The sequence below is a fragment of the Lachancea lanzarotensis genome, scaffold LALA0S06, assembly GCF_000938715.1.
Source record: "Lachancea lanzarotensis genome assembly LALA0, scaffold LALA0S06, whole genome shotgun sequence".
Taxonomy (NCBI): domain Eukaryota; kingdom Fungi; phylum Ascomycota; class Saccharomycetes; order Saccharomycetales; family Saccharomycetaceae; genus Lachancea; species Lachancea lanzarotensis.
In genome coordinates this window covers 221,515-233,297 of record NW_019212884.1, presented here as the reverse complement: position 1 = coordinate 233,297, position 11,783 = coordinate 221,515, and the positions used below count along the sequence as shown (strand labels likewise).

The 11,783-nt window shown below is 43.6% G+C and overlaps 6 protein-coding genes across 6 annotated transcripts, besides 1 other annotated feature; 5 read left to right on the top strand and 1 right to left on the bottom strand.

Annotated features, from left to right (window-relative positions):
- Positions 1-130: 130 nt before the first annotated feature.
- On the top strand, positions 131-3,025 carry SFI1 (LALA0S06e02608g1_1; the record flags this gene model as incomplete). Its single annotated transcript, XM_022771790.1, has 1 exon — positions 131-3,025. The coding sequence occupies one exon, from the start codon at positions 131-133 to the stop codon at positions 3,023-3,025; it is 2,895 nt and encodes a 964-aa protein (XP_022628958.1).
- Positions 3,026-3,198: 173 nt separating this feature from the next.
- On the top strand, positions 3,199-3,907 carry PRE3 (LALA0S06e02586g1_1; the record flags this gene model as incomplete). The annotated part of the gene is made up of 2 exons (XM_022771789.1): positions 3,199-3,263; positions 3,325-3,907. The coding sequence occupies 2 exons, from the start codon at positions 3,199-3,201 to the stop codon at positions 3,905-3,907; spliced, it is 648 nt and encodes a 215-aa protein (XP_022628957.1).
- Positions 3,908-4,057: 150 nt separating this feature from the next.
- On the top strand, positions 4,058-5,365 carry RTT109 (LALA0S06e02564g1_1; the record flags this gene model as incomplete). Its single annotated transcript, XM_022771787.1, has 1 exon — positions 4,058-5,365. The coding sequence occupies one exon, from the start codon at positions 4,058-4,060 to the stop codon at positions 5,363-5,365; it is 1,308 nt and encodes a 435-aa protein (XP_022628956.1).
- A 207-nt stretch (positions 5,366-5,572) lies between these two features.
- On the top strand, positions 5,573-7,873 carry DNM1 (LALA0S06e02542g1_1; the record flags this gene model as incomplete). The annotated part of the gene is made up of 1 exon (XM_022771786.1): positions 5,573-7,873. One exon carries the CDS (start codon positions 5,573-5,575, stop codon positions 7,871-7,873), a length of 2,301 nt encoding a protein of 766 aa, XP_022628955.1.
- A 79-nt stretch (positions 7,874-7,952) lies between these two features.
- Positions 7,953-8,078: a sequence feature (centromere).
- Positions 8,079-8,166: 88 nt separating this feature from the next.
- Positions 8,167-10,770, bottom strand: LALA0_S06e02432g (LALA0S06e02432g1_1; the record flags this gene model as incomplete). The annotated part of the gene is made up of 1 exon (XM_022771785.1): positions 8,167-10,770. The coding sequence occupies one exon, from the start codon at positions 10,768-10,770 to the stop codon at positions 8,167-8,169; it is 2,604 nt and encodes an 867-aa protein (XP_022628954.1).
- Positions 10,771-11,020: 250 nt separating this feature from the next.
- LALA0_S06e02410g (LALA0S06e02410g1_1) lies at positions 11,021-11,713 on the top strand (the record flags this gene model as incomplete). Its single annotated transcript, XM_022771784.1, has 1 exon — positions 11,021-11,713. One exon carries the CDS (start codon positions 11,021-11,023, stop codon positions 11,711-11,713), a length of 693 nt encoding a protein of 230 aa, XP_022628953.1.
- Positions 11,714-11,783: the final 70 nt, after the last annotated feature.

The following is an 11,783-nucleotide window of genomic DNA, read 5'->3' as shown; positions in this document are numbered from 1 at the left end:
ACTTAGAATAAAACTTGAGCCTCTTCCGTCTAACACGTAGGCAATCAATCTGGTAATATTATTGTTTTTAGAGAGGAAATATCTAATATCAACTTCAACGAACTCAAAGTTGTGCTTTAACGAGTAGGAAATGTCTATGGGCTCCCCATCATCTGGAATGGATTCCTCAGGTAGTCGAATAGACCAGCAAAACGCTTATCGACTAGTTGATGATCAATGCACGTTGGCGCTCATAAATGACAACTTGGGGCATTCGACAAGCTCACTAGTCCAGAAAGACATAAGCGATCTGCTAAAGCATGCAATGCTAACAGAGAATTGGCAGAAACGGACTCCAAACATCAGCGAGGAACTTCATGAACCTTTGTACCACTTTCGAAGCCATGACAGCCCGATTTTGAGCCCGATGCATATCTTGCAGGATGCGAAAGAGGATCACCAACAGACAACAATTTCGCTTCAACACAATAACTCCTATTTCCGAAGGCTCTTTAATAGAACTCAAGTCCTGCTACTACGAAACGATTTTTCCCTCGACTTTTTGGTCATTTTGAAGAGGTACATCCATTTGCTAATCGAAGAGGACAAAAATCCAATGGACGACCAATACGTGCTCGAATTGCAGAATGAACTTGACAAAGGTTTGGTGCTCACTTCGCGTCTCTTCGACCTACTAGAAATGTTTCTGTCCCATCCGAGCAATCCCCTCATGATCTTGGCGCAATTTGAGCAAGGAAAGCGCCGAGCCATTCTCCAATCCACTTTCACCAAATGGAATCTTCTCACAAGAGTAGACATGAGCTTAATGCAGCTCAGTTTAGCCTGGGACAGCTATCTTCGAAGGAAATTTCTGGCTTCTTGGAGGCGGAAAACAAGCTTAAAGTGTAAGGAGCTGCAAATGGAGGCCAATAACCTCATAAATTTCAAGCGTCAGGCTAACGCTTTTGACATGTGGGTGAAGCGCACTGACGCTCAAAAAGTGAAACAGGACCTAGCAGACGTTTTCTTCTTGCAAAAGTATCTCACGATGCTCAAGGAAGAACTGAGGATCAACACAGATAGCATCAAAGCTGCAGATCTAGAATATGACCGAAAATGTTTACGCCGCTCTTTTTTGTCCATTAGGCTGCGAAAAAGGCAAAAGCCGATTGAAAGGCGTGTAGCTCGAGATGTCAAGATGGCATTCTTCCAGCGGCTAACAAATAGATACGAGAGCATCAGATCCATGGATTATAAGGTAGTGCTTTTTGCTCGGCATCAGACTTTGAGCCCTTTCATGAACAAATGGAAATCGCGCCTTTTCAAGGGTAGGTTAAAAATGGAACAGATGGGACAGTTAGAGATTTTATTTCGGGAAAAAATGGCCCTGAAAGTTGTCAAAGATTTCATAGACTGGAAGGACCGCGAAACCTATGCGATTGCTTGCCTTAATCATATTTTTATGGGGCACGTATTTCGAAATTTGTGGTATAGGAGGTACAAGGAAAGACAGCTTCTTCACGCAAGTCGTTCCAAACATAATGCCTTTCTAATAGCTAAACACTTCTCTATTTGGAAAGACTGGTCACATCAAGCAAGCCGAGCACTATCCTACAACGAAAGAGCCATTTTAAAAAGAACTTTTCGCCTTCTGCAACTGAGGGCGTTTTCCGGGCGCTTGAAACGTCGGCAAAACAAACTGCTTGTGCGTAACGTTTTCCTTCGATGGCACAAGGCTAATCAACTCGAGCTGGTCTTGGTAGAATGCCACCATAGACTACTGAAGAAGTTCTGGGACCGCAATTTGAAGAGCAGGTATTGGTCTTTGGTCGACCTTTCCTCCATCACCATAAGGTGCCGAGAATCCCAGATAGTCAGGGAGAAATTCGACATGTGGTCTAGCGCGGTACGTACAGCTAATGAATTGGGCAGGAGAGCCGATTTTTTCAAGAAGGTGAGAGCTATCATCAAACTGAAGGGAATACTGACTCACCGTGACCAGCTCAACGCAGTGGGCGAATCTTATACGATCCAAAAGGACAAAGAAGGGAAGCGAAAGTTCTTGTCCCTCTGGCTATCAAGCATGCGTATTCAAGTCCGTTTGAAACAAGAAATCGTGTTAGATCAATATTTGTCCCTGAAAGAGGGAGCTAAGATTAAAGCATACATGGCACTTTGGTCGACTCGATTCCAGCTAATTTCATTGAAATACACTAAGTTGGCCGATGTGCTGCGTAATAATACCGTGACTTCGAGAGCTCTTTCGGAAGCATTCAAAAAAAGACAGTTGCACGAGGAGTGGTGGAGAGTCGCGGTGGGATTGAATGACCAGTCTTGTCTAGTAAGCGCCTTGGAAAAATTGAAACTCAAACATAAGCAGGTCGCTGCAATGCAACGGGACCTGGCCCGGCTGCATGCTCATCGAGAACTTTCAAGCTTGGTGAACTGCATGAATGTTTGGACGATGAAGCAATTAAAGTGCTCTCGTAATAGCGAAACAGTCGATATATTCAAAAACAGGTGGAATCGGGCCGGTCTCAGGGCGATTCTTTTACTGTGGAAGGAAAAGGCAGACGCGCATCCTCAACATTCTGGCGCGGGCGTCGGGGAATTTGAGCCGAATGGGGATATGCAGGGTCTCATTACACCAACGAGAATTCGAAATAGCGGCCGCATCACGATTCCAGGTTCAGAGCAAATGAAACAAAACAGGATGGAGGCCATGAGGAATCACTATCGTAAAGCACGGAAAGCTATTCCTAGTCCCATAAGATTTTCCGAAAGGCTAGATACAGTTACCAAGAGAAGGCTGGAGGCCAATGCCTACGCTTTGGAGCAGGGAAGTATCTCACCGCCGCCGAAGATGGACCTAGAGAAAATTAATAGAAAGTTGGCCTCTAGAAAGCCTGCCATAAGCTTCAAAAGCATTCCTGAAGCAAGACTGAGCCCAGGTCCATCATCACCTTATACTTACGCCCCAATTGTAGATCGTTCTCTTTTACCGCAAGACCATCTCGATTTGGATCGCTCGCCCAGTATAAGGTAGTATGAATATCTTGTAGATCACATGCTTCAAGTCGCTAAGTCGATAATGGCGTAATTATTTAGGTCACGAGATCATCTGGAATAGATGGAAAAGGTGGCAAAATAAACCTTAGGCTTCAGTACCACTACAAACCATACTCAATCCAAGTCAGGACCCATACGATCTAGCCACCTATGAACGGAATTCAAGTAGATATCAACCATTTAAAGAAGGGCGAGGTTAGCCTGGGGACTTCGATGTATGTTCTGAATATATACGGAAAATCGTACTAAAGGAAGCTACTAACAGCATTTGAACAGTATGGCTGTCACCTTCAAGGATGGTGTAATTTTGGGTGCGGATTCACGAACGACTACGGGCTCTTACATTGCCAACAGGGTCACTGACAAGCTTACGAGAGTACACGACAAAGTGTGGTGTTGCAGATCTGGGTCAGCAGCAGACACGCAAGCCGTTGCAGACATCGTTAAATACTATCTTGATCTGTACACCACTCAATTTGGAGAACCTTCAACGAAAACCGCTGCTTCGATTTTCAAGTCCCTCTGTTACGACAATAAGGACAATCTCACTGCTGGAATAATTGTGGCTGGCTACGACGAGAAGAACAAAGGGGAAGTTTACAGCATACCATTGGGCGGCTCTATACACAAGCAAAAATATGCCATTGCTGGCTCCGGTTCGACTTTCATCTACGGTTACTGCGACAAGAACTACAAAGATGACATGTCGAAAGAAGAAACGATAGATTTCATGAAAAACTCCCTTTCGCAAGCCATCAAATGGGATGGCTCATCCGGTGGTGTGATCAGGATGGTAGTGTTAACGAAGGAAGGAGCAGAACGTCTCATCTTCTATCCTGATCAGTATGAAAACCTGTAGATTATATAGCGCTACACGTATAAAAATATAACGTAATTTCGTGGGCTCCGGCAATGAGACTGTTCGTTCAGTTAAAAGATCTTTGAAGAATCCGTACAAGGTCTCAATTGACAGCTTATATGACAGGGTCAAATCTAGAGTTCACGCACAATGCCGACATTAGAAGAGCGGCTACGATCTGTTTTACCAAACTCGGCAGAATTTGAGTTATTACACCTCCTGAGTCCGTCAAAAGAAACTCATCCATTGGTACTTCAAAAGGCCCCAGTGCGTACCGATCAGCACGTCGTTAAGGCGCAGCACTTCTTTGCTCTAGCCAGTTCGCGCAAAATATTTTACGCGCTAGAAATTTATGTGTACATCACACTGAACCTCGCATCCTGCGAGAAACTAGTGTTCGTCTCAAAAGCCGATACTAATGGGTATTGTGACCATGCGGTGTCGATAAAGGATGTAACTAGAGCCCTCATCGAATACGTCTCGTCTATCAGCCCTGAAATCTATCTAGAACGCGTCATACAAATCCCAGAAAGGCGAAAAGTGGACATAAATGCGATTACGCAACGAACAACTACGAGAAGAGCACTCCGCATTCTAAAAAAGCGCCATGAAAAAAACGACGAGTGTCTAGCACGCTCACCTGATGATCCATACTGCAGAATTGTTAGCCCCTCATCACAATGGACCTGTAAGATCAGTTTGTTCACAAGATCGGAACCTCAATATCTCTTCGCAGAGTCATCTCAGAACACAACGAAACACATCCTTCCTGGCAACAAGCTGCTTAAATGGTGGCTTTCTGTTATCGATGATATTCTCGTCAACGTCTTTACTCGTAACACTCGCGCTCGTCTTCAAATCCCTGGTGAAGAAACTTTGATTACGCGCAAACACATAAGCAGTCTGAAGGGAGCAGATTGGCGTGTTGGTGACATTTTTGATGGCAGACCGAACGATCTTGCAATTTACACAATCCCGCTGTTTCCAGATGATCCGAAAGGACGTTTTCTTGAACAACTGGTGGATGAGGGCAGGGCTAGAAAAGTTTCTCTTTCACAATTTTGGGTTGAATTACAAATACAGCAAGAGTTTAGACTTGGAGATACAGTTTCGGTCATAGGTGTGAGCGGTAATATAAGACCTTCACTCTGTCAATCAGTGGCTAATGGCGAAATCATTCGAACAGATAGTCGGAAAATCTTCAACATGGTAAAATCTTACATTACAGGAGAAGAATATAACAATGAAGAGGGACCATCTGATGCATACACCAACGTAACGGACTTCTTGCACCTCAGGTTAGACAGCTCTATGGTCAGAATTAAGGGAACGAAAGTGCCGAATAAAACTTCGCTAAGGCATCAAGACTCACAAGGTAAAAACGATTTTGCCCGGACTTCTGAATTCCAGCCTCACACCTTGAACGTTCAGCTCGTTCGTAAGAAGCTTAAGAAGTGAGACATTGACAAAACTGCAAGGCTAGAGAACTCCATTACATACTTTCATACGAATCCTTCATGATTGGTCCGTAACCGCAATTAAAGGTTGACAGTATGCAACTTTTCTGATCTGCTATAATTTCTAGATTTATGTCTATAGAAGAATATCACTGGCTCGACACAGAGAGAATATCAAGAGCCTTCACGTCAACGGTCAATTGCAAGAATGGCTAGTTTAGAAGATCTCATCCCTACGGCCAATAAGCTGCAGGATGTTATGTATGATGCTGGCATTGATACCCTCGATTTACCGGTATTGGCCGTTATTGGATCTCAATCATCTGGAAAGTCTTCTATTCTAGAAACGCTGGTAGGCAAAGACTTCTTGCCCAGGGGAACCGGGATCGTCACAAGACGACCATTAGTTTTGCAATTGAACAATGTTGCACCAAATTCACCACTCATTAAAGAGCACCACGGCGAGTTTGAGAGCTCTGTGACGCAGGCAAACGACAATACCAGCGAACTGACGTTAGAGGATCACTTGCGTAAGAACCAGGGCTTCGAGTCTGTTGACCGAAGTGAATGGGGTGAGTTTCTACATCTTCCAGGTCGTCGTTTTTACGATTTTGCCGAGATCAGAAATGAGATTCAAAACGAAACAGCAAGAATTGCCGGCAAAAACAAAGGCATCAGTCGTATCCCCATAAATCTCAAGGTGTACTCTCCCCGTGTACTGAACCTGACCTTGGTGGATTTGCCGGGCATCACAAAAGTCCCCATTGGTGAACAGCCGGCTGATATTGAAAGGCAGATCAAAAACTTGATTTTGGAATATGTTGCCAAGCCCAATTGCATTATTTTAGCCGTGTCACCTGCAAATGTTGACTTAGTAAACTCTGAGTCGCTGAAGCTTGCAAGGGAAGTGGATCCCCATGGGCGGAGAACGATAGGTGTCATAACCAAAATGGACCTTATGGACGGCGGAACGAATGCACTAGACATCCTTTCTGGTAAACTCTATCCACTAAAACTAGGATTTGTGGGTGTAGTGAACAGGTCACAGCAGGACATACAATCAAACATATCCGTGGAAGAGGCGCTCGATAATGAAGAGGCGTTTTTTGTTAGGCACCCCGTTTACAGGACGATTAGCACTAGATGTGGCACTCGTTATCTGGCCAAATTGCTGAATCATATCCTCTTGAACCACATTCGCGATAAATTACCTGATATAAAAGCCAGATTAAACACACTGATCGGACAGACCGAACAAGAATTACAGACATATGGTGGAACGGGAGCCATTACAAAGGAGAATCGTGCAGGACTTGTTTTACAACTGATGAACAAGTTTGCCGCTCGCTTTGTTTCTTCCATTGAAGGAACTTCAACCGATATCGGAACAAAAGAATTGTGCGGAGGCGCACGCATATACTTCATTTACAACAACATTTTTGGGAGTTCATTGAAGTCTATCAGTCCAACAGAAAACTTATCAACTCGAGACATTCAAACAGCCATTCGCAACTCTACAGGGCCACGTCCTTCATTGTTCGTTCCTGAGCTTGCTTTCGATTTGCTCGTCAAACCACAGATTCAACTTCTCTTGGAGCCTTCTGAGCGTTGTGTCGAACTGGTTTATGAGGAGCTCATGAAAATATGTCACAATTGCGGTACGCCAGAACTAGCTAGGTACCCTAAACTTCAAGCCAAGCTGATTGAGGTTGTTAGTGAGCTTTTACGCGAGAGACTAGGCCCAACACGCTCATATGTCGAGAGCCTGATCGAAATCCACCGTGCTTATATCAACACTAACCATCCCAACTTTTTGAGTGCGACAGAAGTGATGGCTGGCATTGTCGATGGTAGGAAAGGAGGAAAAGTTCAATCTGCGAAAAAACCTGATCTTGAGGATGCAAGGCAATCGATTGCAAAGGATCTCGTCAAAAAACATAACGAAGATAGCTCTCCTACCTTGACATCCATAAGCGATAGCGAGAAAAACCGCTCAAGTGAAGCTTTTTCAGACGATGAAAATGATTCCTCAAAGCAGTCGAAGGATTCATTTTTGAACTACTTCTTCGGAAAAGATCAGCAGGGAAGCCACCAACTGAATGGGTCTACAGAAGAATACAACCTAAATTCTAACAAGCAGCGTGTGACTGACCTCGCCGAGCTTGACAAGCTTCACTTAACCGATGGGGGTCAGAACATTGAGAATTTGTTGCCTCAAATGAGCGAGAGAGAACAACTGGAATGTGAATTGATCAGCCGACTAATCGTATCTTATTTTGGAATTGTAAGGGAAATGATCCAAGATCAAATCCCAAAAGCCGTCATGTGTTTGCTAGTCAATTTCTCCAAGGAAATCATTCAAAATCGCCTCGTCACGAAGCTTTACAAAGAGTCTTTGTTCGAGGATTTACTAATGGAGGATCAAAACTTAGCTCAAGACAGGCAGAAATGTGTCAAGTTACTCGAAACGTACAAAGCAGCCTCTCACATCATGAATGATATTCTATAAAAGTTTTTAGAAAAATAAATGTGTTCAATCATCCCTTCCCCCAAAGAAAAAATACAAAAAAAAGACTTGTCAATATTTAATCAGCTGACTATTTTTATACAATGTTATAAAAATAAACTTGTTTAATGCTTACGATTTTAATTAATTAGTATATCTTTATGTGTTTTTTAATTAAAAGCAATTTTACTATTTCCGAAATGTTTTTTTTGGTTTAGGTATGATATTTCGACTATACTTTTTAGGTATTTTCACCGTTGGGATTTCTACCTAAAAAACCTAGCGAGTGTACTTAATCAGCCGAAGGGCCTTTGTGCGTTGGTGTTGGGATCGATCGTAACGGGTTCACGGGACGCATTCGCAGAATATCGGTTCGCAAACGATGATGGCTCGGTTGCAGAAGCTGTCTTGTTACAACGGTCAGCATGATGGCCAAAGAAACCGCCCCGATTAGTTGATGAATATCCGTTCCGCTGCTTGTGCTTTTGTGATGGGAGAAGCCCGTCCTCCGCTACCGTTCCATTTTCGACCCCGTCATTGGTATTGGCCTGTTTGTGTCCGAATATAACAAGAGCACAACCTAGCAAACTCAAAACAAACAGAATTCCGATTACGGCGCCCATTGCAAATGCCGTTCCTGGAAGTTTAAGTTTGTACCGCTCTTTATCAATCCACGCGAGTGAAATGGGTCTATCGATGACGAACACGCATGATTGACCGCTGAATGACGAGCAACCCTTTTTGAGTATTCGTACTTCTTTGTCCGCGCCGCCTGCCAAGTGCAGAAGGTGTATATTAGACGAACTTGCTCTGCAGTTCAGGTCTTTCCCATACAAAGTTTTGATACTTCCCTTGCAAGCGAGAAGAGCATCTGTAGTATTAGAGAAAATGACGTGCAATTTTAAGAAATTTTCCAATTCAGTCGAGTTCAAATCGAAATCCTCAAGTAGCATGGAAAGGGCTGTCGGTACCAATATCGAAAATTCACCGCTGTTTTCAAAAATCCCTTTGAGACTCTCAAAACTTTCCAAATATGTCATGAAGTCAAACGAACCAGTGGTCTCCATGAGGTTCTTTAGACTGATGCTCAAGTCTTTGGGGTAGTAAATGTCATTTGTGAGATGGATGACGCCCTGGTCAAAAAAGTTGTCACGACTTTTCCTTAGCTTGATAGGTTCATTGAAAGTACTAAGGTTTAATTCCACGATGCCGCTGTCTTGTTCACTAGATTTGAATTCCACCGAAACAAGTTCGTCGTAGAGATTCGATGTTTCATACAGAAGGGGCTGGGAGTCGGTGTATATTAGATCATTCAAAATATAGTTCTTCATGATCAAATTCAAAGCAGTAACGTTATGTTCCAGATACTCTAAATTCAATTCCAACATATTCCAGGATTTAAAGCAAGGAAGAAAAGCGGTATAACCTCTGTTATTCGGCCGAAGATCTAAGAGGTTCAGCTCCTGCAAAAACTCCAAAGATTTTGAACAGCCACAAAATGGATTTATAGCAGTTGCAAAATCACCAGGGAGGACGATATCTTGCTCCAACAAGTAAATCGCGGTATTCCCAATCTTGAATGGTGAGCTGTTTTTCACGCGGTACTTTTGGTTGACGGTAAACACAATATTACTGCTCTGATTGTTGATTTCGATTTCGAGCCGTTGGCATTTTCCACCTAAACGTTTGTTCGACGAGCAGAACATTGAGTCGTAGAGCTTAGAGGAGGTAACACTATATTCCTCCTCAGTTAGATTCACTTCGGTATTCACAAAGTGATAAAGCAGGCTACTTTTTGAGTACCCAGGGGTTTCGAAACTTGTTTCAATGGGGACGAAAATGGCCAATGGCTCATCAAACTGTCCATTTATCAGATGGGAAAGCTTTCTCATGTGTACTTCTTCAACAAAGTGAGTAGCACCTAGCCCTATAAGGTACTTCTCCGCTGTGAAATGAAAACCATGAGATAGGAAATCCAGGTCCGAAAAGATGTGCGCAACACCGGGCTTGTAGATTGAGTTACTAACCGTTGCCACGGAGTCGTTAACCGCTATTTCAGACCCATCTGATTGTGTTGTTAATAGAAGCAATTCACCTTCCAAATTGCGAACCTTTATTTGTTCCATCAGGCCACCGAAGACCCCGTCAAGCAAAAGCTTTTTTAGCAGGTACTGACGGTCCGCTAAGTATTCATCTTTCATATTTCCAGAACCAAGTGCTTCATCCACAATATCATCACCACTCATTAAATATGCAAGTTCCACAGGGTTAAATTCTCGTTGCAATGCTGCATTATTTGGAATCAACACAGTCCTATGGTCAAACAGTGACGCAAGTTCTGAATCTCGCAAGCTCTCTATTATCTGCGAGAAGTGCGAGATTTGAGAAATGCCTCTGACCATATCACCAAAGTACTGCTCTTTCGGTAGAAGAGAGTTCAAGCTGTAGATTGTAGCATTTTGCATGTTCGGCTGATTTTCCTCTTGGAAAGCAGGTTTTCGATTGAAGAAAAGGGCACCATCATTCCCCAGCTCCAGTAGATGTGGAACGCTATCATTTGTAACCAGTACATGCGTCCCAGTTTGCAAAGATGGAACATGCAATACATAGTCGTGCAGAAGATAATCATCTGTATGCAAAGTCTCACCACCACTCGAGAAAGCCGAGTTGAGCGGCACCATGATGGTGAAGTTGTCTAGTTCATTTAGGTAATCTATGTCCCCTTTCTTCTGAATTTTTCTGAGAAAGGTAGAAAACTCTACGTTTTGCCAGAGTATGTCAACCACAGTGGTGAAGGGAAAGTCGTCCTGATCTCTGGGATCAGGTTTTGCATTAGTGTTTGAAGCACAGCAATTTCTTAGTAGTAAAAATGCACAGCATATCAAAGTGCGACTTATCATGGTGCATCGTGCTCTTGTGGTCAATCGTGGTAGCTATCCGAGTCTCTTGAATGAGCATTTGTTTTTAAGGATTGTTCGTGAAAAATCACGGGTGCCGGACATTAAATATAAATCAGGTCAGTAAACTACGAGGTTGAAGGGTAGTGTCCAGAACATGACGGAATTGGTCGTTGGCTCGACGGGGTCGATCGCTCTGAAGAGTTAGGCTCAATTGAGAGCACTAGCTACCAGAACTTGCTCGAATTTATAGATGGAGGACCAGCAGGCAGAAAACATATCGGGACATGATGAGCTTATGTTAGCGCCAGCTCCAAGTAAGTCGCCAAAAACATTACCGTCTTCTTTCAGCTCAGACGAGGAAATGATTACGTTTGGTTGGCAATACAATTCACTAATTAGCGAGGAAATAGTCCGCATGAGAAATCTCCAGGAAAGAATTTCGACTTCCCAGCTTGCAGGGCATGCTCAAGAGAACTTCGGCGGGCAAGATGAACAGGAAGTCGCGGCCCGCTCAGTATTTGTGGGAAATCTGAGCCATTACGACACAGCTAAACAGTTACAGGAATTGTTTGAGAACAGAGTGAGCCGGGTCAACAGAGTAGATATTCAAGTCAATACGAAAACGCAGCTGACACGGGGATTCGCGTATGTCGAATTTGCTCAACCGAAAGACGTTCTTGAGGCAACAAAGCTTGATGGGATGGTATTGTCTGAAAGGCCATTGAAAATTGTTCCCAAAATGCCGCACTGTGTTTGGAACAAGAAAAGGTTAGGTGGGAGAGAGAGCTATGCCGAGCCGCATCGTGGTATTCATCTAGGCCATGTTGAACAATTCGTGAGGGGAAGAGGCAGAGGTAGAGGTAGAGGTAGAGGCAGAGGCAGAGGCAGAGGCATGGGCATGTGTCGAGGTAGATTGAGAGGAAGAGGCAAGCGCTTTGGGTGATTGTGTGTCTAATATTTTTTTTTCCCTTGTTTCCTTAAGGTTACAAGAAAGCAGTGAACATGCCGCCGCT